Raw genomic sequence first — 23,799 nt, forward strand, 5'->3', positions numbered from 1 at the left:
ACAATAAAAAAAAACATAATAATAACAAAAAAAAAACTTCATTAATCTAATCAACCTTATTATCATTAACTTTATAAACAATAAAAAACTATGATAATCATAAAAAACACAACCAATTTATATAGACCAAAAGAACAAATTTCATAAACAGTACTCACATTTTACCTATTTGGCTTGATCCACTCATCGATCCGTGCGCAACCCACCTCCACTATCCATTTCTTAATAGCAATTTTATATTGTTAGAACTTACTGATTGTCCTTATGGATAATGGAAATAGATTGTTCATTGTGTGTCAGTTTATAGTCCAAAACAACTCCTAAATTCTAATGGACTTAACTAAATCAATTTTGGAGTTTTCTATTAGATACTCGAAGGAAATCGGTTGTTTTGTTCTATGAAATGACATGATTTTGCATTTTTTAATATTAAGTTTTAATTTGTTGACTTTACACCATTGGATAAAAGAGTTAATGTCTGATTAAAGAAGAAAACAGTCTTGAAAAGTTTGATTTATAAATAAAAAATAATAAAAATACACAATTCAGTTCGAATAGGGGTGTCTTTTAGCAATCCTACAAGGGTCGTGGGGTAGCAAATAAAGGATTATTTCTGCATCGCATAACCCTCTTGGATACTAATATTCGCTCTGGCAGACATCGCGATCCCGAAATTACTATTCGGGAGCTCTATAAACGGGTGTTTGTGCATTGGCGGTGATTACAATATGAAAAAAAAGAATTTCAACATTTTAAAATCTACATTCGACTTAACGTATTTAACTCAAACAGTAGAACTGTTGGATGCTAACATAAGTGCTTGGCAATAGTGGCGAGCGTTTTGCGGAGCAGCGCGGGCGTGGTAAACTAAAACATATAGTTACGAGCCAACTGTCCATAGTGACCGCGCAGGCGTGGCAAGGTGCTACGCCACGCGCAATAGCGTGCACAGATTTTTTTTACCAAACAGCTTCCTTCACTCGTCACTATAGAATTAAGAATAGTCCAGAAGGAGCGTAGAATCATATTTGAATACATCAGACTGTGTCCAATAATTCCCCCACTTAGACACACTTTCGCCGCATGCATACTTTAAGTCGCCGGGTAATGTTGCTTGATAGGAAAAAAAATCATAACACAAATGTAAGGTAAAAAAAAGTAATATGTTAATTTATCTAAAATTTTATTGTGCACGCGGAAACATTGATTGACACAACAGAGTAGATAAGTAAAGGGTCATTTAATAAGAGTAATAGAATTAATAAACTTTGAACTTAAAATCTAAAACAAATTTTATTTGACATAAAACGGATATTTTTATATCATGTTAAATAATATTTGATGTTTTAAAGATAATGTCCTTCAAATGTCTCCCACGGCGTTGTTTAATCCGAGGTTGAATTTTCATTAGTTCTTTTATTAAATGAGCAAAGTAGGGTAAAAAAAATTCTACCCTGGCAACACTAACGAAATGTTCATTTTGTTTCTTCGACAATCTGACAGATGGAAAAACAATCCAATTTTTAAGTAATGCATTTGTTACATACACATTAATTTGCAAAAAACGAATCGTGATGTATTAGGGGCGTCACCAATGCAATGGACCGTTTTCGCGAGAATTTAAAATTATAAATTTAATATTTTTAATGTTATTAATAAAAATAACACATTATTTTTTTACTCGACAGGATTTCATAGACCCATATTAATTTAAAATTGTGAAAAAAGATCGTGATATTTTCCTATCAGTTCTTCTGTAAAGTTGGCAACATGTCGCGTAGAATCTTTTGCCTCCGCCGTCGATATACATTTATTTTTATTCACAAGAAAAACTATACCAATCCAAATATTTAATCAAACAGATATTTGGTATGTAATTGCACTTGGCTTAACAATAAATACAATGATTTTCTACCCTAGAGCTGCAAATAACTAATTTAAATCAATTTACTACGCTAAGAGAGGAGAGATCGGTGAACCATGCGGTACTCCAGAGATGACCAACGAAATATTATTTAAATTTTAACAATTTACTTTTAAATTTGATGCAACAGAAAGTTGAAACCTTTTTTGACAAGGGAATGTGGGAGCCTTGTTTGTACCTCCACATTTCTTCAACTCTTCTATCTGGTGACTTTTTTTAACCACAACTAACCAGGGGGCCTAATTACTGTGGTGAACTACAGCACAGAATACCCTGGCTTTAGAAAAATCTCATTAAATATGTTGTGTTTGTTTTCTCTCTGTCAACTATTTGAGTTGACAGAGATAAATTGTGGAAGGTTTTGTCGGAGTATGGAGTGAGTGGTAACCTGACAAGGGCTATTGCGTCACTGTACAAGGACAGCACAGCATGTGTGAAGGTGAAAGGGCCGTTCACTTTGTGTTTTAACATTATTAAAGGAGTCAAACAGGAAAGTGTAACATCACCATGGTTGTTCAACGTATACATCGATAACTGTATAAAAGAACTGAAAAATTAAGAATGGGAGCAAACGTTTGTGAAACTGTTAACTGTCTTCTGTATGCGGATGATGTCGTGCTTCTTGCTAGCAGCAAAGAAGACTCGCAATTCTTGGTAACAAAAGTCCACGATGTATGCAAGGAAAGCGAATTGTTGATGAATGTCGATAAATCGAATGTGATGGTTTTTGAAAGAAATGAAAGTATGACTAAATGTGAAATCACTGTGAATGGAGTTATACTTAAACAAGTAGAGGAATTTGTGTATCTGGGAAGTATGTTTACTAGGGATGAAATGACTGTGAAATATATTGAAAGGAGGGTGAGTGCTGGGAACAGAGTGAATTCTTGGTAACAAAAGTCTACGATGCATGCAAAGAAAGCGATTTGCTTATGAATATTGATAAATCGAAAATGATGGTTTTTGAAAGGAATAAAAATATAACTTAATGTGAGACCAGAGTGAATGGAGATATTTTAAATCAGGAAAAAGAATTTGTGTATCTGGGAAGTATGTTTACTAGGGATGGAAAGACTCAGATAGATATTGAAAGGAGGGTGAGTGCTGGGAACAGGGTGAACGGAGCACTGAAATCTACTTTGGCAAACAAATGTTTATCGCAGGAGCAAAACTAGCAGTTCACGATGGAGATCTAGTGCCAACTCTAATGTATGGGAGCGAAGTATGGATTCAGAAAAATAATTATGAAAGTAGGTTAAATGCTGTCGAAATGTGATTCCTCAGGTGAATGTGTAGTAAAACGACGTATGATATGTGCAAAAATGTCAAGATCCGGTAACTGCGTAAGGCTGAGATATGCATTATCGACAGAATCAATTAAGGGGTGCTGCGTTAGTTTGGACATGTAGAGCGAATGGACAGCGAAAGAACGGCTAAAAGGATCTACTATGCAATTGTTAATGGATGCAAAAAACGAGAAAGACCGAGAAAGACATAGCATGACCAAATCCAACAAATACTTGAAGATGGACTTGTTGAAAGACGTAATAATCGGCGCGCGTGCATGAGAACGGGGAAAGGGTGAGATGGTTTGTTTGTTTTGTTTGTTTACACACTGTGCAACAGTCAATGCCTATGTTCGTACATCCACATTTCCTCAACTGTTCTATCTGTTGCCTTATTTTAAAACCACAATAAGCCAGGGGCCCAATTACTGTGGTGAATTACAGCACAGAACACCTTGGCTGGAGAAAAATCTCATTAAATATTTTGTGTTTGTTCTTCCGGGAATCGAACCCGGTCCTTTTGGTGCGTGAGTCAAGTGTCTTAGCCGCTTCACCGTCAAGTTTTGTTAAGTAAAAGATTTGAAACCTTTTTTAATGCAAGTGAGATTAATCTGGCTGAATTATTTTACCTGCATGGCAACGCCTGAAATATTTTTTTAAAAATTTTATACTCATTTTTTAAACCAGCCAATGAATAGAATTCCATATTCTCTTTTCGAAAATGTTTTCACTCTCTGTTGCAATGAATTTCAACCCCAGGGAGTAAAATCTAACCATGTCTACGAACATTTGAATACACTCGAAATATTGTTGACACTCTTTCTATTATGAAAATATACCTCGTCGCGTCGGTAGTAAATATATTTTGAATTTGTGTCCATAATGAATTTAAGTTTTAACTCTAAAAAGACTGTGGTAAATAATTCCTTTGCGCGCGGTGATGTAACATCGTGTTACCACAAGCAAAATACAGAATATTCTAAAATGGATACATTTAGTTTTATAATTCCTTTTCCATAATTTATTTAAAAAAACATATAATTGTTATTGCAAAAAAAAAAACATGAATTCCCCGCTCATAATTCATGTGTGCGTCCCCCATACTGTCAACAACACACTAAATTTGTTTCACATAGCACCGGCTACAGAACAGGATCTCTGTCTTACTTGTTATGTGTTCTATCTTCGTGCTTTCTCTAATACAGATTTATTGGTGTATTTGCGGACATCATTCTTCGGGTAGCAAGGTTAAATATTTTTATTACAAATTTAACTTTCTAAATCCGGTGTAAAAATGTCAGTTTGAAGATTACAAAAAATACAACTTCATAATTTGAAAAATTAGGGAGATATATCAAGTCTTGTATCATATGTAGACTAGTGTGACATCATAGCCAAACAAGAGTTAATTTTAATTTTGTAAAATCGTGAAAAAGGTTGAGTGCCCCAATTTCGAACACTGGCTCCCTCTCTTTGCGCGTCCTCCCTTAAGTCAAGCCCATTTGGTGAAGGTATGTCGGATTATATTAAATTCCTTGTGATGAATTAATATTGTTTTTATAGGAGCCTATTCTGGGCACCCTCCCTTCTGCATTACAAATAGTGGGAATTCCTGGCGCGAGTTTCAAATGAAAAATGGAATGCTTTGTTCCATTTTACAGTTTTTAAATTTCGAATACTTTTACACACCGACGCATGCTTTGCTTCGTTACTAGAAATTAGTGTCCGACCGGTGTTTCGGTTTCAGACTCGGCCAACGAGTCGGGATGTATCTGATTAGGTTTGGCTGTACTCAGTAGCTCAATCACAAATAACTATCGACGTGTTCAAAACATGCTACGCATTTAAAAGATCACAATGAACACAAATGAACATACTAAAACAAATAAAACAACTTTGTTTTTAACCACTAATTTTTATTTTCCACAGACCGGTTTTTAAATTTTTTATTTATTTTTACAATAATCATAAGTGATAAAACAGAGTATAAAAAAATAAAGCATAATTACATAGCAATGAAATACATATTAAAAGTAAAAATAGTAAACAAAAAAATCCCACAAAGGGATGGCCTGTTCGTAGGTATACAAGAAAATGTTCATGAAGTTTTGCTCCTATAATAAATAATAGACAGTTATAATATTTTTGTATAAAAAAAGAAATAAAAAATAAAATATTCTGTTAAAGATAATACGGTATTTTTTTTTATAGTAATTAAAAAAGGAAATAAAAAATATTTTTAAAAAACACAAAAATATCTCTTATTATTAAAGGGCAACAAAATAAATCATAGCAAAAAAGAGTTTATATCTTTAGTTCGAATCCAGGATAGTGCATGTTTTTTAAAAGATGGAAAAATTTTAAAGTTTGGTTTTAAAGCAAACAAGCTTCTTCAAGGTTTACGTAAATAATGAATTGATTCCTTTTTTATTTTTATCATGTTCACTAAATACTACACGTGGACCCAATAAATCAAGTCGTTTTTTCCTTACACGGGTGGTAATTTAATATCATTATTTTCGAAGTAATACAAATAAGAAAACAATAATTAATAACCAAATAAACAATTTTTATTTTAGTCCTCTCCTGTCTAACTTCAAAAATAATGATATCAAATTACCACCCGTGTAAGGAAAAAACGACTTGATTTATTGGGTCCACATGTAGTATTTAGTGAACATGATAAAAATAAAAAAGGAATCAATTCATTAGTTACGTAAACCTTGACGAAGAAGCTTGTTTGCTTTGAAACCGGTCGGTGGAAAATAAAAATTTGTGGTTAAAAACAAAGTTGTTTTATTTATTTTATTATAATGAATAATCACAAAGTTAGTGCTTCAAATATAAACTTTACAAATGAACATATTTAAATTTATATATTATTCGCTAATAAGCGGAATGGGGAATGTTGTAGTACCTACTTAAAGTGGCCACTTAACCCAGCCAATGACAGGTCATAAGCCCTGTAAACGCTCGAATATCCATAATCCTGAATTTGAAAAAAAATCTACCTCATCTCTGTAGGGATATAAATAAAAAATATTTTAATTTGTTGCAACAGAGAAGGGAATATGGTAGTCTAGACATTTACAGGGCTTATGACCTGTCATTGGCTGGTTTAAGTGGCCGCTTTACACACTGTGTAACAATTAACATTCTGGCTAGGTTTAAACATCCAAATTTCGTTAAAAACATTTTATTAATTATCTCTGTTTACTGTTTATTAAGTCTTCTTTGTCAATTCTCAAATGTTAATTTATTTCTTTTTAAGTATACTGTTAGGTGTCGGCACGGGTAACCCCAGTGAGGTCACATAAATTTTATTATTAATCATAGTTTATAATGGAAAAAAATATGAATAAATAAATAAATAAATTCATTGAAGCATAAATAAATATAAAATAAAAATCACAAAGTTAAAGCCGCAAATACTGAATGCGTGTTTCCAAAAGTGTTATGCAATCGGATTACTATTATGGTGTAAGAAATGTGAAGCAGTAACAAATAAAGGACACGTGACCATAGGTTCGGTATGGAATCCACCCCTCAAAAATAAATACTCTTCATATATTTGAAGGGTTGTTAGGGGTGAGAATGCGGACGATATTTTGCTGATATGGTCATTTTTTTAGTCTGACCAAATGTTAGTAGACCTGGCTGGATTTCACTCCTAGCGAGAAGGGACTGAAATTTATTGCAACAGAGAGGGAAAACATTTTCGAGAAGTGATTGGCTGGTTTACGTTAACACATTACACACTGTGTAACATTCACCATTCTGACTATGTTTATATTAGCTCAGATTAAATTTATTTATTTATGACAAAATACATCTTTTATTTTTTTATTTAACTTTTTGTACATAATGTTATTTGTACATTGGCGGGCTTATTGGCAAATGGCAGTTTCTTCCAACCAACCAATAAAATAAAAGTTTTATTTTTATAATTCAAGTTACAGAACATATTCACTAGAAAAAAAAAGATTAAAAAGCTAAAGATATACAAAAATAGAAATAAACGTAATAAATTACCTTAAATCAAAACTATTACTCAATGGGAAAAAGGAAAAAAGAGGAAAGGAGGAGAGATTAAGGAAGAGAAAGGAGATCTTTCTTCAGACGTGATTTAAACAGAGATAATGTAGTAACATCTTTGATGGTGGATGGGAGATGATTCCACAGTCAAGCCGCATGGACACTATATGTGTTAGAGAAGAAAGAGGAATTGTGGATGGGTATTAAGAAAGCGCCTTGAGAATTAGAACGAAGAGGTAAACCATGAAGTGATAAGCTTTGAAATTTTTCACGCAGGTATATAGGAGCGTTAGGACTATGAAGTACATTGAACAGAAGTGAGAGGGAGTGATAGTCTCTCCGCTGTCTAATTTTGAGCCATTTCAGTTGCCTACGATAATCAGAAATGTGGTCATATTTCCTAAGACCAAAAATGTACCTTATGCATATATTCTAAAGTCGTTTTTACTTTACATATCAAATTACATATTACATTATTCTTTTTCTTAGAGGTGAGTCTGTGCTATGCAAGCCCTTGACATCACTGCGACCTGTGAAGATCTATTGTAACCCCATGAATAGTTCTCGCCCTCCAAGAGCCTGGCTACTGTGTCGAAGGCGAGAGTTTACATTTTGCCAAATCTCCCCCTCCAAGCCCAGATCCGTAAAGTATCGGGCTATTAGGTGGGGGCGAGCTCTTTAACATCCTCAGGTTTAACTAGCGATCCCCCGAGGATGAGGCTCTTTTTGTAATGTAAAGCGTCACATTCAGATATTTATTTATTTTATTTGGTAAACAAACCATATGTACACAACTATTGCCAATTTCTTTGTATATTAGTGTAAAAAACTCATGCACACACCAAAAAAATTGTTTACACTTAACTTAATAAAATCATTTAAATTATGTTCAATACAATAAATTTAAAGAAACAAATTGAAATTATATGCATATAATAATAAAGTTAAATATCTGCTTCTCTCAAAATGTCTATAATTTTTTACCTAAATTTACATACATTGTCACAAAAAATATCAGTCTCGGTAAATAAATTGTTATATTGGTCGCATATTCTAGGTATTGTAGATTGTTTCAAACAGTTTGTTGACGCGTTTTCTGTGTAAAATAGAAGATTTTGTCTTGTCGGTCTAGATGCCACACGGAATGGAAGTCTTTCAAGTGGGTTAGGAGAATCAATTTTATTATTTATTAATTTGAATAAAAATAACTGGTCTAACATTATTCTTCGATTTTTAAGAGAGTTTATTCCATGGTACTGCATACTGGTCACCTTACTGTAATGTAAGTATTAATAGACTAGAAAGGGTCCAACAAAAAATTTTAAGCAGGTCGACTACCGGTTAAACATTAACTTTTCTAATCATGCTGAAAGTATGCAGTAAGTCAGTAAGCATGTATTTACCATCGTTAGAATGTACTGCATAAGTCCGTCAAATAAATATTTAATTACATGTAACATTACACTACATATTGTATTTGTACAAAATATTCCCAATCGGCAAAAGTGCCACTACACCACGGAGGCCGTCAAATAAAATAAATAAATGAGATGATCAGTCTTACGCTTCTCTGAAAATGTTCTGCATTTCTGTTGCAATATGCTGGTAATTTTCTTAATGAAAATATTTCATCATGCCTCGAATATTGAGAGTTTCTGGTGCCACCAGTACAAACAGGGTGAAGGCGTGGCTGGTAGAGAATCGTGTAATGAAATCACCAATTTGGTGTCGAATTGAGAACTCCTAATTTGATCAGCGGTGTTGCAAATACCACATAACCACTGATTTCTCTATTCAAACTAATTTTACTATTCAAATCTCCCTACATGATCAGCTTATTCTAAGCAACACCTCTGAATATACTAAATTATTGACATTTTATGCCTGAAAAATATGATTTGTTTACACCGGGGTATAATTAATTGATTACTTATTTCTTAAATATGTTGTATTCCTGATAGCATTTTTTTTTATTTTTATAATAATCATAAGTGATAAAACAGAGTATAAAAAAATAAAGCATAATTACATAACAATGAAATACATATTAAAAGTAAAAATAGTAAACAAAAAATCCCACAAAGGCATAGCCTGTTCGTGGGTATACAAGAAAATGTTAATGAATTTTTTCTCCTATAATAAATAATGGACAGTTGTAATATTTTTGTGTAATATAAGAAAGAAAATATAAAATATTCTATAAAAGATAATATGGTATTTTTTTGTAGTAATTAAAAAAGGAAATAAAAATTATTAAAAAAAAACACAAAAATATTCCTTATTATTAAAGGGCAACAAAATAAATACATAATAGAAAAAAAATAATTCATATCTTTAGTTTGAATCCAGGATAGTGCATGTTTTTTCAAAAAAGGAATATTTTGAAAGTTTGGATTAAATGAAATATTATCAGTAAAAAAAGAATTAAACATTTTTGGGCCAAAAAATATGCATGTCTTTGTGCGAGCCTCGTTTTACAATGTGGTATTTCTAACACACGATTCCTTCTTTGACTTGATCTATTTGTTCATTTTATTAAAGAAAAATATTATTTCGGAAATATAATAATATGTGCTGTAGTTGTTTTTAATTTTGGAATTAATATGTTACCACTTGTTCTAGGTCACGTACTTACGTTTTGTGACGTAGAAACAATACTTTTTATGGTGTCTTTATGGATTTAAAGTAAACAATAGACAATTATTTTTTTTACATTTTTAATTTTACTTTTCTATGTGGTTTAATACAAACAATCCTGTCTACAAAAAATTGGTTAAACTCAAAATAATGTTTATTTTTTGAGATTTTAGAAAACTCGCCTTCTATTTAAATATATTTATTAAGAAGAATCCTATGCATTACAAGTTGCTTTAAGAGGTTAAGTTAAATATACAAACAAAAAACCATCACGCCGTTTCCCCGAAAGGGTAAGCAGAGAGGATAGAACGCCACATCACTCTATCTTTGCATACATATCTCGCTTCCTCTACATTCTTTGTTATTATTATTCCGACTTTTATCATGTCCATCTTCTAGTATTTGTTGGATTCGGTCATGCCATGTCTTTCTCGGTCTTCCTCTATTCTGCATCCATCAACGTTCACACTGTAAATATTTTTAGCCGTTCTCTCGCTGTCCATTCGCTCTACATGTCCAAACCAACGCAGAGCTCTTTTCTTGATTGCGTCGATAATGCTGATCTCAGCCTTACATAATGTACGGATCTCGACATTTTCGCATCTATCGTACATAGTTTTACCACACATTCGCCTGAGAGATTGCATTTCGACAGCATTACATTGATCAGGACCTGGACTCCATTGTGAACTGCTAATTTTGCCTCTTGCGACCAACATTTATTTGCCAAGGTTGATTTTTCCCGGCCCTCGCCCTCCTTTCAATATTTTTCTCAGTCATTTCATCCTTAGAAACATACTCGCCAGATACACAAATTCCTCTACTTATTTTAGTATAACCCCATTCACAGTGATTTCACATTAAATCATGCTTTCATATCTATCGAAAACCATCACATTCGATTTATCGACATTCATCGGAAAATCGCTTCTCTTGCGTATATCGTAGACTTTTGTTACGAAGAATTGCAGCTCCTTTTTGTTGTTGGCAAGAAGCACGGCATCATCAGCATACAAAAGATAATAAATGACCTTTAAATCACCCACGTTTGCTACCATTTCTATAAGCCTTTTAGTTCTTTCACACAGTTATCTATATTTACGTTAAACAGTCATGGTGACATCACACATCCCTGTTTGACTCCTTTATGAATGTCAAAACACAAACTAAAAAAAATCAAACGTTTTTTTTAACGTATTTCGCATTATTTTTAAATAAGTACCCATAAAATTTTATCATGTAAAATTCGAAATCAAATTTTGATAGTTTACTAACATTCGTTAAGTCACATGATGCAACGTTTTCAATTCGGTTATTTTAGATCTGGGTTCAAATCCCAGGGGCACTGAATTTCCCCCTCAAATCAGAGCTGATAATAATATCATCTTTCGTACCTTTTCGTTTTTTATGGGACTATTTATGGGAAATATACTGACACGTCTTATCTCTACATGCTCCCCCATAGAAGTATCAATATATTTTACGAACTCTATACAATATTGAAGAAAATATATTATTAAAACAAATCTATGGATATTCTCCGCTACATATGCGAATCTTGGCACCTCACCAGGGCACAAAACAGGAAATATTTGAGTTTTGAGAATAGGTGTCTCTGAAGAATATTGAATGCATCGGATACCATTTTATGCATATTTTTAATCGTAATTATATTTTAACAATGCTTTGAGTATGTCCAAACGATTGTAGGCAGGCTGGATTTCTTCCCTAGGGAGTTATTTAAATATATATACATTTAAATATTTAATCATAATTTTTTTATTTTTGTATTTTTTAAAAATTTATTAATGAAATCATAGTTTATATAAAACAAGGTACAAAATAACAATTAAAAAAAGTAAAATCAATTACAGATTTCACACTAATTTATTATGAATGCAGGAGGAGAGGGGAAAATAATTGAATTCTAAAAAAGTAAAAATATGAATATTAAATAAAAAGTACATAAAAAGGAGAAGACTTTAAATTAAAAAGAGAGAATTTAAATTTCTTAAAAAAAAAAAAAATTCACAACCAACAATAATTTATTAGATGCAGGTAGTAGATGTATATATGAACAAGTATAAATTAAGAGTTGAAATCAAAAGTTAAAATTAAAATCAAAAGAAAAAGTTAAAATTAAAATGAAAAGTTTAAATTGAAAGTAAGTTAAAAGTTTAAATTAATTATTATTCCCTTTCCGCATCCAATGATGCATAGGGCACTGCATTGGTACACCAATCGCAGTGTATCTTGATCATTTTTTTAAAGGTAAAATGATCAGGCTTACGCTTCAGGTACCAGTCCAGGGACTATGAAATATTCAGGTGTAAAAACACCCTTTTAAATAAATATTTTTCATCAACCATGTCGGGAATCGAACCCGAGACTGCTTGAATGGGAGGTAAACGCGCTGACCATTACACCACGAGACCGTGGTAAATAAATCATAAAAATTTTTAAATATACATATTTAGATCATTTATATGGCGCTATTTTTGTGAAAAACACCGGAAGGGCGCTATACAATCAATAAATATTCCAGCACGCCTTGCAGCTACAGAGCGCATGGACGGTTGGGATTCCAGTTCCTCGTCTTCAATTATGATATATAGGAGCTAGATTACAGCACGTCATGCAGCTACAGAGCGCATGGGCAGTAAGAAATCTTGCCCCTTTTTACATTTTTTATTTGACAATGAAGTTTAGAATTTTAGTGATATTTAAATCAAAAAACAAATTTATAAAAGTAGAAGTTTGATCACAATAAGTCTTGCAGCTACTGAGCGCATAGACGGTTGGAATTTTAGACCCCGTTTACTAAATTTAGATATTTGATAACATTTACCCATTAAAGCTAGATTGACGAGTGAAATTCTAGCAACTTAAAATTATCAATAAATTTAGAAATTAAACGTTGAGCATTATAGTAAATTTTTAAAACGTTCATGCTAAAAAGTGGTTATGATATATAGAAGCTAAACTACAGCGCGTCTTGCAGCTACAGAGCGCATGAACAGTAATAAATCTAGCCCCTATTTACATTTTTTATTTGACTCAATTTTTATTTAGATGTAAATTTGTTGCAACAAACCGGAAAAACATATTGAGAAGAGAATATGGAAGTCTAGGCACTTACAGGGTTTATGACCTGTCGTTGCTTGGTTTATTTGCAAAACGATATGACAAAAACACTTGACTTATTAGCTCCATTATATGTATCAATAATGTAAAATTTAGTTATCACTTAAAAAAAAATAGAATAGAAATTATTAGTTAAGTATACCTTGATAAAGAAGCTTGTGTAGCTTTGAAACCGGTCAGTAGAAAAAAAATTGTGGTTAAAAACAAAGTTGTTTTATATTTATTTATGTATTCATTTTTTTCCATTGTGAAAAAAATTCAATAATAAAAATAATGTGACCTCACTGGGGTTACCCGTGCCGAGGACACTTAACAATATTCTTTTTGAACATATTTTTACATGTGAGAATAAACAAAGAAGACTGAGAAAGACAGAGATAATCAACAAAATGTTTAGACAGTTTTAAACACTACGTAAATAAGTTTATATTTAATTTATGTACATCTTTATTATTATTTATTAAAATAGTACTCATATAAAATAAATATGTCTAATGAATTTTACAATATTTTGAGTTTGTCAAAATAGTTGTAGACAAAAGACCGGATTTCACCCCCTAGGGAGTCATTAAGATTTACAAATTACAACAGGGATGAAGAACATTTTAGAGAAGTGAATATGGAAGTCAAGGCATTAACAGGGTTTATGACCTGACCTTTTCTGTGTATTTAGAATTTACATATAAATAGAAGAAGAAAAAAAAGGTTCTGATCCTTGAAACTGCTGCTCCTCATTCAGCATAGATCAAACCATGTCTTCCAAGCCATGGTGCATTTATGCACCGATATCCTGTTTTTATCGTATTAAAAACTCAAGACAATATCTGGAATTTTTTGGTTTAAATTTACCACGATTTAAATGAGCACCAAATAAAAAATCCAGATCTTGTCTTGATATCATTGAATGTCTTGACAAAGCTCCATCCTTTTTTGTTTTATCTCTTATAAATAAATAAATATGCTGTATTTGATACTGTAGACCATAACGTTTCGCTTGAACGTCTGGAAAAAACTTATGGTATCCGTGATCAGGCACATATGTGGTTCAGTTCATATCTTCATGAAAGAGATGCAGTTGTGTTCCAGGGTAATAGCTCATCCAACTTTAAGGTGTCTACTGGAGTACCCAATAATCAGTACTCGGACCACTCCTCTATCTCCTGTACACTAAAGATATGGAGAATATTATCAAAGAATGTGGAGTGTGGTCTCACTGCTATGCAGATGATACACAGATTTATTTTTATTGTAAACCGCGCGAGAGAAATGTGCTTGTTGATTTGATTAATGGATGCATTGAGAAAATAGGAAACTGGAAAGCTAAAAATAGACTAACACTTAACCCATCTAAAACGGAACAACTATGGATGGCTTTAGCCAGATGACAGAATTTGATTCAGGATACGGCACTACCCAATGTAAAGAGTACTGCTTTACCCACCGTTAAACTACTGGGAGTCATCCTTAATTCTGACCTTTCTCTTGACGCTCAAATTAGTAGAACGATAAGTTCATGCTTTTACCAGCTGAGACAGATTAAATGCATACGCAAAAATTTGCCAGTTGATGCCGTCCGTCAATTAATAAATGCGTTTGTAGTGTCTCGAGTCGATTATTGTAATGGTATCTACGCAGGTCTACCAATGAATAAAATGACTCGCCTACAGTCCATATTGAATGCCGCAGCGAGACTTATTTTTGGAATCTCTAAGTTCAGTCATATCACTCTACTACTTCGGGAATTACACTGGCTACGTTTACCACAGAGGGTGGAATACAAACTCTGTTGGCTTATGTATAAGTCACTGCACAACTCTGCTCCAGAATATCTAAGGGAACTCTGCATTCCAGATGAACTAGCTGACAGACGTCTTACGCTTAGATCAGCTACATCAACGTCGAAAAGAAAAGTTATTATACCTCTACGTAAACAGCGCACTAAATTTGGCGAACGCGCATTTGCGGTTGCAGGCCCTACGGCATTGAATGCTCTCCCAGCAGAGGTCCGAAAATGTGAGAGTGAAGTGATGTTTCGGAAGAAACTTAAAACCCACTTGTTCTCTAAATCGTTTAAATAAATTCTTAGCATGTGGTGAAAAAGTAATATGAAAAAGTACATTATTTTTCTTAAATTAAAAAGTTAAAATTAAATTTATATCTTTATGAAATTACTTTGTAAAGCGCCCTTGAGGTATTATATTACGAAAATGGCGCTGTATAAGTTATCCATAATTATTATTATTATTGCCATCTTAAATATTGCAACTGTGGTCAATAAAATCAATAATAATATTTTAGACTATTGCACGAGCTGCATATTTATTTACGTAGCGTAATATTTGGTTATCAACGCGAGGTAACGTCTGTTAATTAATTTAATTTTAAAGTGTCGCCGCATTGGAATCTTTTATCTCACAAAACTCCCCTAAACAAGTGCACTAGTACCTACATCTACAGAATTAGAACAGTTCTCAAACTTCATTTGTTTTTTGAATCCGGGTATTAATTAGGTATAAGGTTCATTTAAGTGCTCCGTTCACTCTGTTCCCAGCACTCACCCTCCTTTTAATATATTTCACAGTCATTTCATCCCTAGTAAACATACTTCCCAGATACACAAATTCCTCTACTTGTTTTAGTATAACTCCATTCACAGTGATTTCACATTTAGTCATACTTTCATTTCTTTCAAAAACCATCACATTCGATTTATCGACATTCATCAGCAAATCGCTTTCCTTGCATACATCGTGGACTTTTGTTACCAAGAATTGCGGGTCTTCTTTGCTGCTAGCAAGAAGCACGACATCATCCGCATACAGAAGACAGTTAACAGTTTCACTAACGTTTGCTCCCATTCTTAATTTTTCAGTTCTTTTATACAGTTATCCATGTATACGTTGAACAACCATGGTGATGTTACACATTCCTGTTTGACTCCTTTAATAATGTTAAAACACAAAGTGAACGGCCCTTTCACCTTCACACATGCTGTGCTGTCCTTGTACAGTGACGCAATAGCCCTTGTCAGATTACCATTCACTCCATACTCCGACAAAACCTTCCACAATTTATCTCTGTCAACTCAAACAGTTGACAGAGAGAAAACAAACACAACATATTTAATGAGATTTTTCTTAAGCCAGGGTATTCTGTGCTGTAATTCACCACAGTAATTAGGCCCCCTGGTTTGTTTTGTTTAAAAAAAGTCAACAGATAGAAGAGTTGAGGAAATGTGGAGGTACAAACATAGGCATTGAATGTTACACAGTGTGTAGAGCTTTGTTACCAAGAATTGCAGTTCCTCTTTGTTGTTAGCAAGAAGCACGGCATCGTCAGGATACAAAAATCAACATGACATTTGACATTGACATTTAAATCACCCATTTTTGCTCCCATTCTTAAGCCTTTCAGTTATTTCATGGAGTTGTCGATATACACGTTGAACAGCCATGGTAACATCACACACGTGATGAATGTAAAGAATGGATAAAAATAGTGAGAGAGTAACACTTACGGGAGATTTGAATGGGTGGGTGGGAACTCGAAGAGACGGGATAGAGTCAGCCCTAGGCATGTTCGGGGATGGAAAGCAGAATGATAATGGAAGAAGACTGCTAGAGGTATGCCTGGAATGGAATCTTTTGTATCAAATACACACTTTGATCATTACTTTTAACCTTTTATTATTTGTATGTAAGACTTTAACTCCTGTATTGGGTTATTTATTATTCCTGTATCCTGGTTATATACAAATATTTCATAACATTTAGTAAAAAAATAGGTAAATAAAGTTTGAGAACCTTTTGACTTGCAGTAGGGGAGTTCGGCATATTGTTGTCTGAATACATTATTGAAATAGGGGAGTTCGGGCAGTGATTGCCAGGGGGTGGCGGGTGGTCCCAGAAGGGTGTTTATCTGCCCCAACACACGCTGAAGCCACAATCCGCCCCCAGAGGAACCTACATTTGCATAATCCGCCACCGGATAAAGGAAGCTCTCGATAATCCATCATTTTGCGGCTCAACTCACTTTTTATCGCCTAAGTGAATTGTATTAGCGTTTTAAGTGTGAAAGACACTTTGTTTATGCAATAGAATAAGGCTCAAGTACATTGAATATGCAATTAATTTCTAAATTAGTTGCTACAGAAAGGGAAAACATTTTTGAGGAGGGGTATTTATTTATTTTAAAGAAACAAACAGTCGACAATGATGTCAAACCTTTTGACTTTAAATGAAGATAAAACAAAATTTGTAAATTTCAGTGTGACAAAAATGGAAATCCAAAATGTAATAAATTAATGATTTATTATTGTTATCAAAAACATTTTTCACTTTGTGGTATGACATTTTACACTTATTTGTTTATAAATTTGTATAAAACACTTAATTTTTTTAATTACACTTCGACCGGTTTCGAGGTAACTTATTGAATTTAAGTAGTTACCTAGATACTTGTTTATGGTTAAATTCCAAAACATAAAAAATAGAATTATTTTTTTCAAATGTCAAACTCATCTCTTTTCACCAACAGGGGTGCATTTTATTCATGAATGCGATTTTTAAAAATCGATGAAAAAAGTATTAATGCTTCTATTTTTTTTTTACATTTTCGATTGAAAATTTTAATATCTACGAACACGCGCAGCGCAAAGATCTATATTTCGCTGAAAACCGCACGTAAATCGGTTTAGCCATTTAGAATGAGTTCAGTGGCATCACACGTACTGAAGAATTGTATTTATAAAGATGAATATACCCTTGAATTTTCTATTTCACGATATACATTTTTTTATAATTTGAATATGAATAATTTATATTTATCTTATGTTCTTGTCTCCAGGTCATCCTCACTTCTTTAACCAGCTGTCCTGCGGCCTGGACCTGGTGTCCATGGCGGGCGAGTGGCTGACTGCCACCGCCAACACCAACATGTTCACGTACGAGATCGCTCCGGTCTTCATCCTCATGGAACATATCGTTATGGAGAAGATGCGCTCCATCATCGGCTGGGATACCGGAGACTCCATCTTGGCCCCTGGTAAATTTTCCATTTATTTATTTATTTATTATATATATACGGCCTAAGCTAATTACAACAGTTACATGAAGAAATATAAATGCAAGAAACTGAACAAAAAGAACATTAAACTATTTAGCAAAGTCAAACAAGGGCAAAACAATAATAGTATACAATATATTTAAAAAAACGAAAGACCAAAAACTTTGAGCTAAACCATGCTAATCCAACTTCATCCCACACTGTTTAGTCGCGAAGAGATCTACGAAAAGCTGGAAGATCTATCCCAAAAAAATCCAAGTCTTGTGATGAATTGACTAATCTACACATTCTGGACATTGGGGCATAAAAACCAAAGTTGCTCTTAAAAGATTTTATAAATAGCAAATTTTGACTTCTGGTGACACGGTTGGGAACATGAAAAGAAATTAATTGCAACAGAGATGGGACATCACTTAAAGCATTAAGTATTTTGAAAATGCATATAAGGTCCATCTCAGTTCTACGTCTCTCCAAAGAGGACAGATTAAGAGATTGCTCTATTTCAAAATAAGAATAATTACCCCTTTGTAATCCGAGCAACCATGCCACTTTTCTTAAAAAACGGTGTTGGACTGACTCGATATGGTCAATATGAGTCCTGTAGAATGGAGACCAAATGGGGTCGAACTAGTGAGCAATAAAGAGTTTTGATGGTATTAATATTTTTGAAGTCCGCCGTCACTCTATTGATAAAACCGAGAAGTTTGAGAGATTTGTTTACAATATTATCAATGTGTTCAAGATAGGAGAGTTTACTATCTAAAGTAATGCCAAGATCCTTTATTGACGAAACCATTGAAAGGGAAGTATTTTTTAGTTTGTAGTTGAATTGTATAGGTTTTTTTCGTCGCGAGAAATATATTATTTTACATTTGTCAATGTTAAGTTGAAGATAGCTGATGTTGCACCATTCATTTATCAAAGATTAGTCAGAAGCTAAACCTTAAAATCAAATTACACCTGTATATAACTAGATTAGGATGGAGACACGCATTATTATTGTCTCCTAGATTATACAATGTATTTCATAATGATAAACAGACATGAGAAGTTTAACGAATCACACCTTTAAAAAATGGATCATGGAAAGATATGTACTTGATTACTTCAGCTAAATTGCTTGTATTTTATGTTTCTCATACTAAAATATTTGTACTGTTTATTTTTTTATAAATGAGTGTAAATTGTGTATATACAAACATGCTGTTACGTTAAACTAATTAAATCAGTACCGACGCACAAGCTATAGTCAAAAACAAAAACTATAGTCCTTAAAATATAGCTTAATTAGAGACAGCTGTCAAACTAATTTCATTAGTCATGGGAAATTACTGATCACTGATCAAATCGATTTTATCAGTTATTTCATGCAATCATGAAAATCCGTTTCCGAAAATTGATATGAAAAACGCAAAAACAAGCCTATTATAGTGTGTTTAACACAATTATTCACCAAAAAATGAGACATTTATACTTTTTCATAGACAACATCAAATGAATTATTTTTTCATTTGATCAATTTAGATTGATCAATTTGTCCCATCTCTAACTTTTTTCTAAATGGTGCAACCTTGTAAGAACGTCGTTAATAATTAGGTATTTTTGGTTTTCTTTTAGTTTTAAAGCTGATTTTATAAATTCATGTTGATTTATGTTTCAAGCGTTGTATTTAAAAAATTCATTAACACGCCAGATACAAATGATTTTTCGTGTGTCAATAAAAATAACTCCTTTGACGTTACTACAAAGTTATGTCATCATTTTTTCTGACAACATTCATGTCATTCTGATCATGTTACACTTTAAAGACTATAAATATGTATTAAACAACACAGTTAAAATGTACATTTATAACAAGACTTACAAAGGAAATTAACACAGTTTTTGCTAAGGTTTTTGTAATTGTAATTAGGTCAAGATAAAGTATACCAAGTTTAAATTATATACTTAAAAGTTAAATTCTAACTTATATTATATATTTAGAACAAAAAAAATTAGTTGAACTACTAGCAAATACGATAGGAAGACCTCTGGTCTTTAAAACGGCTGTCCATAGTGTGTAGGGAATGCTTTCACTACCAAAAAAGCTTTAACTTATTCAATAGTTTATAGAAGAATAACTCATTCTTGTTAATAGGAGCCACTGCTGATAAGCTCTTACGGTCACTGCGTCTTGAATAGATCTTTGGGACGGGTTTCCGTCAGTTCGTTCTCACCCTCCAAGATTAGATTTTTAAAGAGCCTGTCTGCTGAGTGGTGGGCGAGTGTTCTTATATTGATGAATCTTCTCCTTTAAGCCGAAATCCTTAAAGTAACGGGTTATTGAGTGGAAGATTGACACTTAGGTGCCTAGGTCCGGTCACAGATAGTTTCATATTTTATGTTATGTTATGTTGGAGGTGTGTTACCTCCCAATAGCCCTTTTCTACTCTCGAAATATAACTTTAGTACCCCAACGGCTGTCAAACAATCCCCTCGCGCGCATAAATTAAAATGTCATTTGAAATTTGCGAGCGGTCTCTGTGACCGCACCTGGGTAATAGGTTGGTTCTAAGTATTGATAATCTCATGTTTCTACTATTATAAATCTCATTATCATTTTGTGGAGGCTCAGTTGTACGGGCCACCAGTTGTGGTGGTCACCAATAAGGAATTCCAGCCCAACCCGGAATTAAATTTTGAAAATGTTTTCGTGTACACGTGAATATTTAAAAATTTTGGAGTAGGATGAAATATCTCAAAAACGCAAGCAAAAATAAATAAAAAATGTTAAAAATAGTATTCAGTTTAAAATCGTAAATAATGACGTCACTCCTTATATCTACGTGTAGTATTTCCGGTTTCCGCTTTAAAGCCCCCGCACCTTGTAAGGAACGTTTTGACCATAGAAAAAAAAGAGTATAATTAATTGGTGATTGGTGATTTTGCGGTGAATAATTCGATTACGATCTACGACCTGAAATCCGGCAAATAATACTTTGTTGGCATTTCAACCAGAGATTATGTCAACTTTCTAGGTTTTTCTAAATCGAAACGTTCGTAAAAACAACCATAACATAGAAATGAGCAAATTGCGATCAACTAAATGAAGTAATCAAAGCAATATTCCATAGATTCTTGTCAGTTTTGTTATTGGCTGGAGAAATACAACTTACCGCGGTCAGTGAAAGTAAGAACGCCAACCGTTTCATGACGTCACTACTGAAAAGTGACACACTGATTACAGTCATTTGGCGCGGTATTTGATAAATGTAACTTCATATCATATCTTTGTAAATAACGCACAAAAAAAAATATTTTTGCTTAGTTAAATAGTACGCTTATAGAAAAAAAAATAATTAGAAAACAGTGGAATTCCTCATTGTGGTGAAGATCACTCATTAGTGATCGGTAGGTAGGTTTATCAGCGTGTACTCGTATACTATACGCGTAAATGATTTTAGTCCACAGACTAAAATGTGGTGTAGGGTGTCGATTGAAATCCTACATCCAAACACTACATCCAACATCTCACGCGTGGCCCTACTTTGCTCTTCAAAAGTTTGCTTTACACTTTATAATAAAATGAAAGTTTGTGAGTTTTGAACACATTTTTTTTTTTTTTTTATGTATTTATTGAAATCTAGAGTCATAAACAATAATAAGGTTATAATATAAAAGGTACTTAAAACTAGACTAAAAATGATCTTAAACTTATAATTATCAATATACGTAATGTGACAAAATTTATATTATCCAAAAATAGAATTTGGAAAACTATAAATAAAATGTTTGAACATATTTACCATTATAAATTTAAAATAAAATGAAAAAATAATATTGTATTTAATCATCACTACTCACCTATGGTGACAATGCCTGCATTCTGTCGCTGATTTCCCTTTTGAATTTATTATTATTCAAATTGCAGATATCACTCGCATTGGCTCCAATAATATTATTATATTAGTTGCATATTCTATAAATGCACGAATTTTTAGCTGCATTAGTGTTTACATCGGTGCAGTAAAATAATTTGGTGTGACGGGTGCGTTCAAGAGGTACAAGGAAATTAATTAAACTTAGTAAATTGGGGCAGTCAGTAATTCCATTTTAAATCTTAAATAGAAACATTAAGTCAGCAATCTGTCGTCTATTCAATTGAAGATTTAATTAAATACAATTAAAAATGAACGAGATTCGTTTTTGAATATATTCCTAATACAAATGAACGCTGAAGTTAGAGTTGACAATAATTTCTAAGTGCAAAGATCTTAGATCTTGGTTGTAGGTGGCGAGCTGCAAAGGTGGAGAAGAGAAGGAGCGATCAGTGCGTCGGTGCTTTTATGTTTATCTACGTCACTGATCCTCTGGATTGCCAAGCTGTCGTGTTTGTTGTCTATTGCTCTATTTTCTTGTCAGCTTCCGGTACCTACTTCTGAGGCACCACAATATTATAGGGTTATTATTCAAGTTTTTTCTTGTCTTCTGAAGTTTGCTTGTATCGCCTTGATACTGTTTGAATTAAATTCTTCATAGAATTCCAGTGTGATGGTTTATTGACTGTATCTTTATCGATTTTTAGGCGGGTCTATCTCCAACCTGTACGCTTTCTTGGCTGCCAGGCACAAGAAGTTTCCCCACTACAAGGAGAAGGGCTTGAACAGCATCCCTGGGGAACTCGTGATGTTCACATCAGATCAGGTAATAACTTATCACATCCGTGCACCTTACAGATCTGTCAATAAATGTGAACTGGTTTAATGTTTTCGCATTAAGGAAACGAATTACAGACCTTATCTCGCGGGATTTCCAATTTTATTCGGCATTTCAAACAAGCATCACGAAGCGTACACAGCATTCAACTAACTCTCAATAGCATTAACTCATTCTCAATAGGTCAAGCTAGGTATCGCAGCGATGCGATGGCGAGAAATACAAACAAACATACTTTCTGGACATACTTTTATGTGGATACTACTACCATTTCCTCGTAGGGGTAGGCAGAGAGGATGGACCGCCACATTCGTCTATCCTGACATGTATCCCTAGCTTATTTTACATTCATACATCTTGTCATACATGCCCTTCGGCTGTGTCTGTTTTTGACATGATCAGACTCGAGATTTTGGTTTATCTGATCATGCCACTTCTTTCTTGGGCATCCTGTCCTACGTTACCATTAATTTTTGCCATAAATATCTGTCTTACTATTCTCTCGTCATCCATTTGTCCTACATGATCAAACCATTTCAGTGATCCTTTCTTGATCTAATCAATTATACCTCAGTCTATATATTTCATCTCAGATAAGCACTCTCGCATGATTTCGTTGATTTCCCACTTATTCGTTAGGAGACCGCATTTACTCTGCTATCGTTCTTCCTCTGCCAATTCTACGTTTTTTTTTTTTTTTAAGTTTTATTCATTTTAACAAATAAGTAACATACATAATTGTATTTTTATTCCCGCAAAGCCGAAGCTTGTCTGCGGGTTACATTACATTTTTATTTTTTTAAATTTATAATTAAGTACATAGTTTAATAATAATTAAAGAATAAAATATATTTAAACACTTAAGTTTCACTTGCTGTTTAATAATTTTTTGACTATTTTTAAAAATGAAATTAGGTTTTTTTCTTCACGATTTTTAGCTGGTATTAAATTGTACAGTTTTGGTACTACACTACCCTATTGTCCTGTCACCATAGTAGTTTTTCTGTCGTGGTA

The 23,799-nt window shown here is 33.1% G+C and overlaps 1 protein-coding gene across 1 annotated transcript in view; it reads left to right on the forward strand.

The window, feature by feature from the left end:
• The window catches only part of Gad1 (glutamate decarboxylase), a 122,122-nt gene that overhangs the window by 50,720 nt on the left and 47,603 nt on the right, over window positions 1-23,799 (forward strand). Inside the window, exons 6-7 of the mRNA XM_088242485.1 lie at window positions 17,872-18,069; window positions 22,655-22,773. Coding sequence (XP_088098611.1) covers window positions 17,872-18,069; window positions 22,655-22,773 — 317 coding nt within the window. The remainder of the gene's footprint in view (window positions 1-17,871; window positions 18,070-22,654; window positions 22,774-23,799) is intronic.

The sequence above is a fragment of the Micrasema longulum genome, unplaced genomic scaffold (assembly GCF_059751315.1).
Source record: "Micrasema longulum isolate JH-2025_06_02 unplaced genomic scaffold, ASM5975131v1 h1tg000140l, whole genome shotgun sequence".
NCBI lineage: Eukaryota > Metazoa > Arthropoda > Insecta > Trichoptera > Brachycentridae > Micrasema > Micrasema longulum.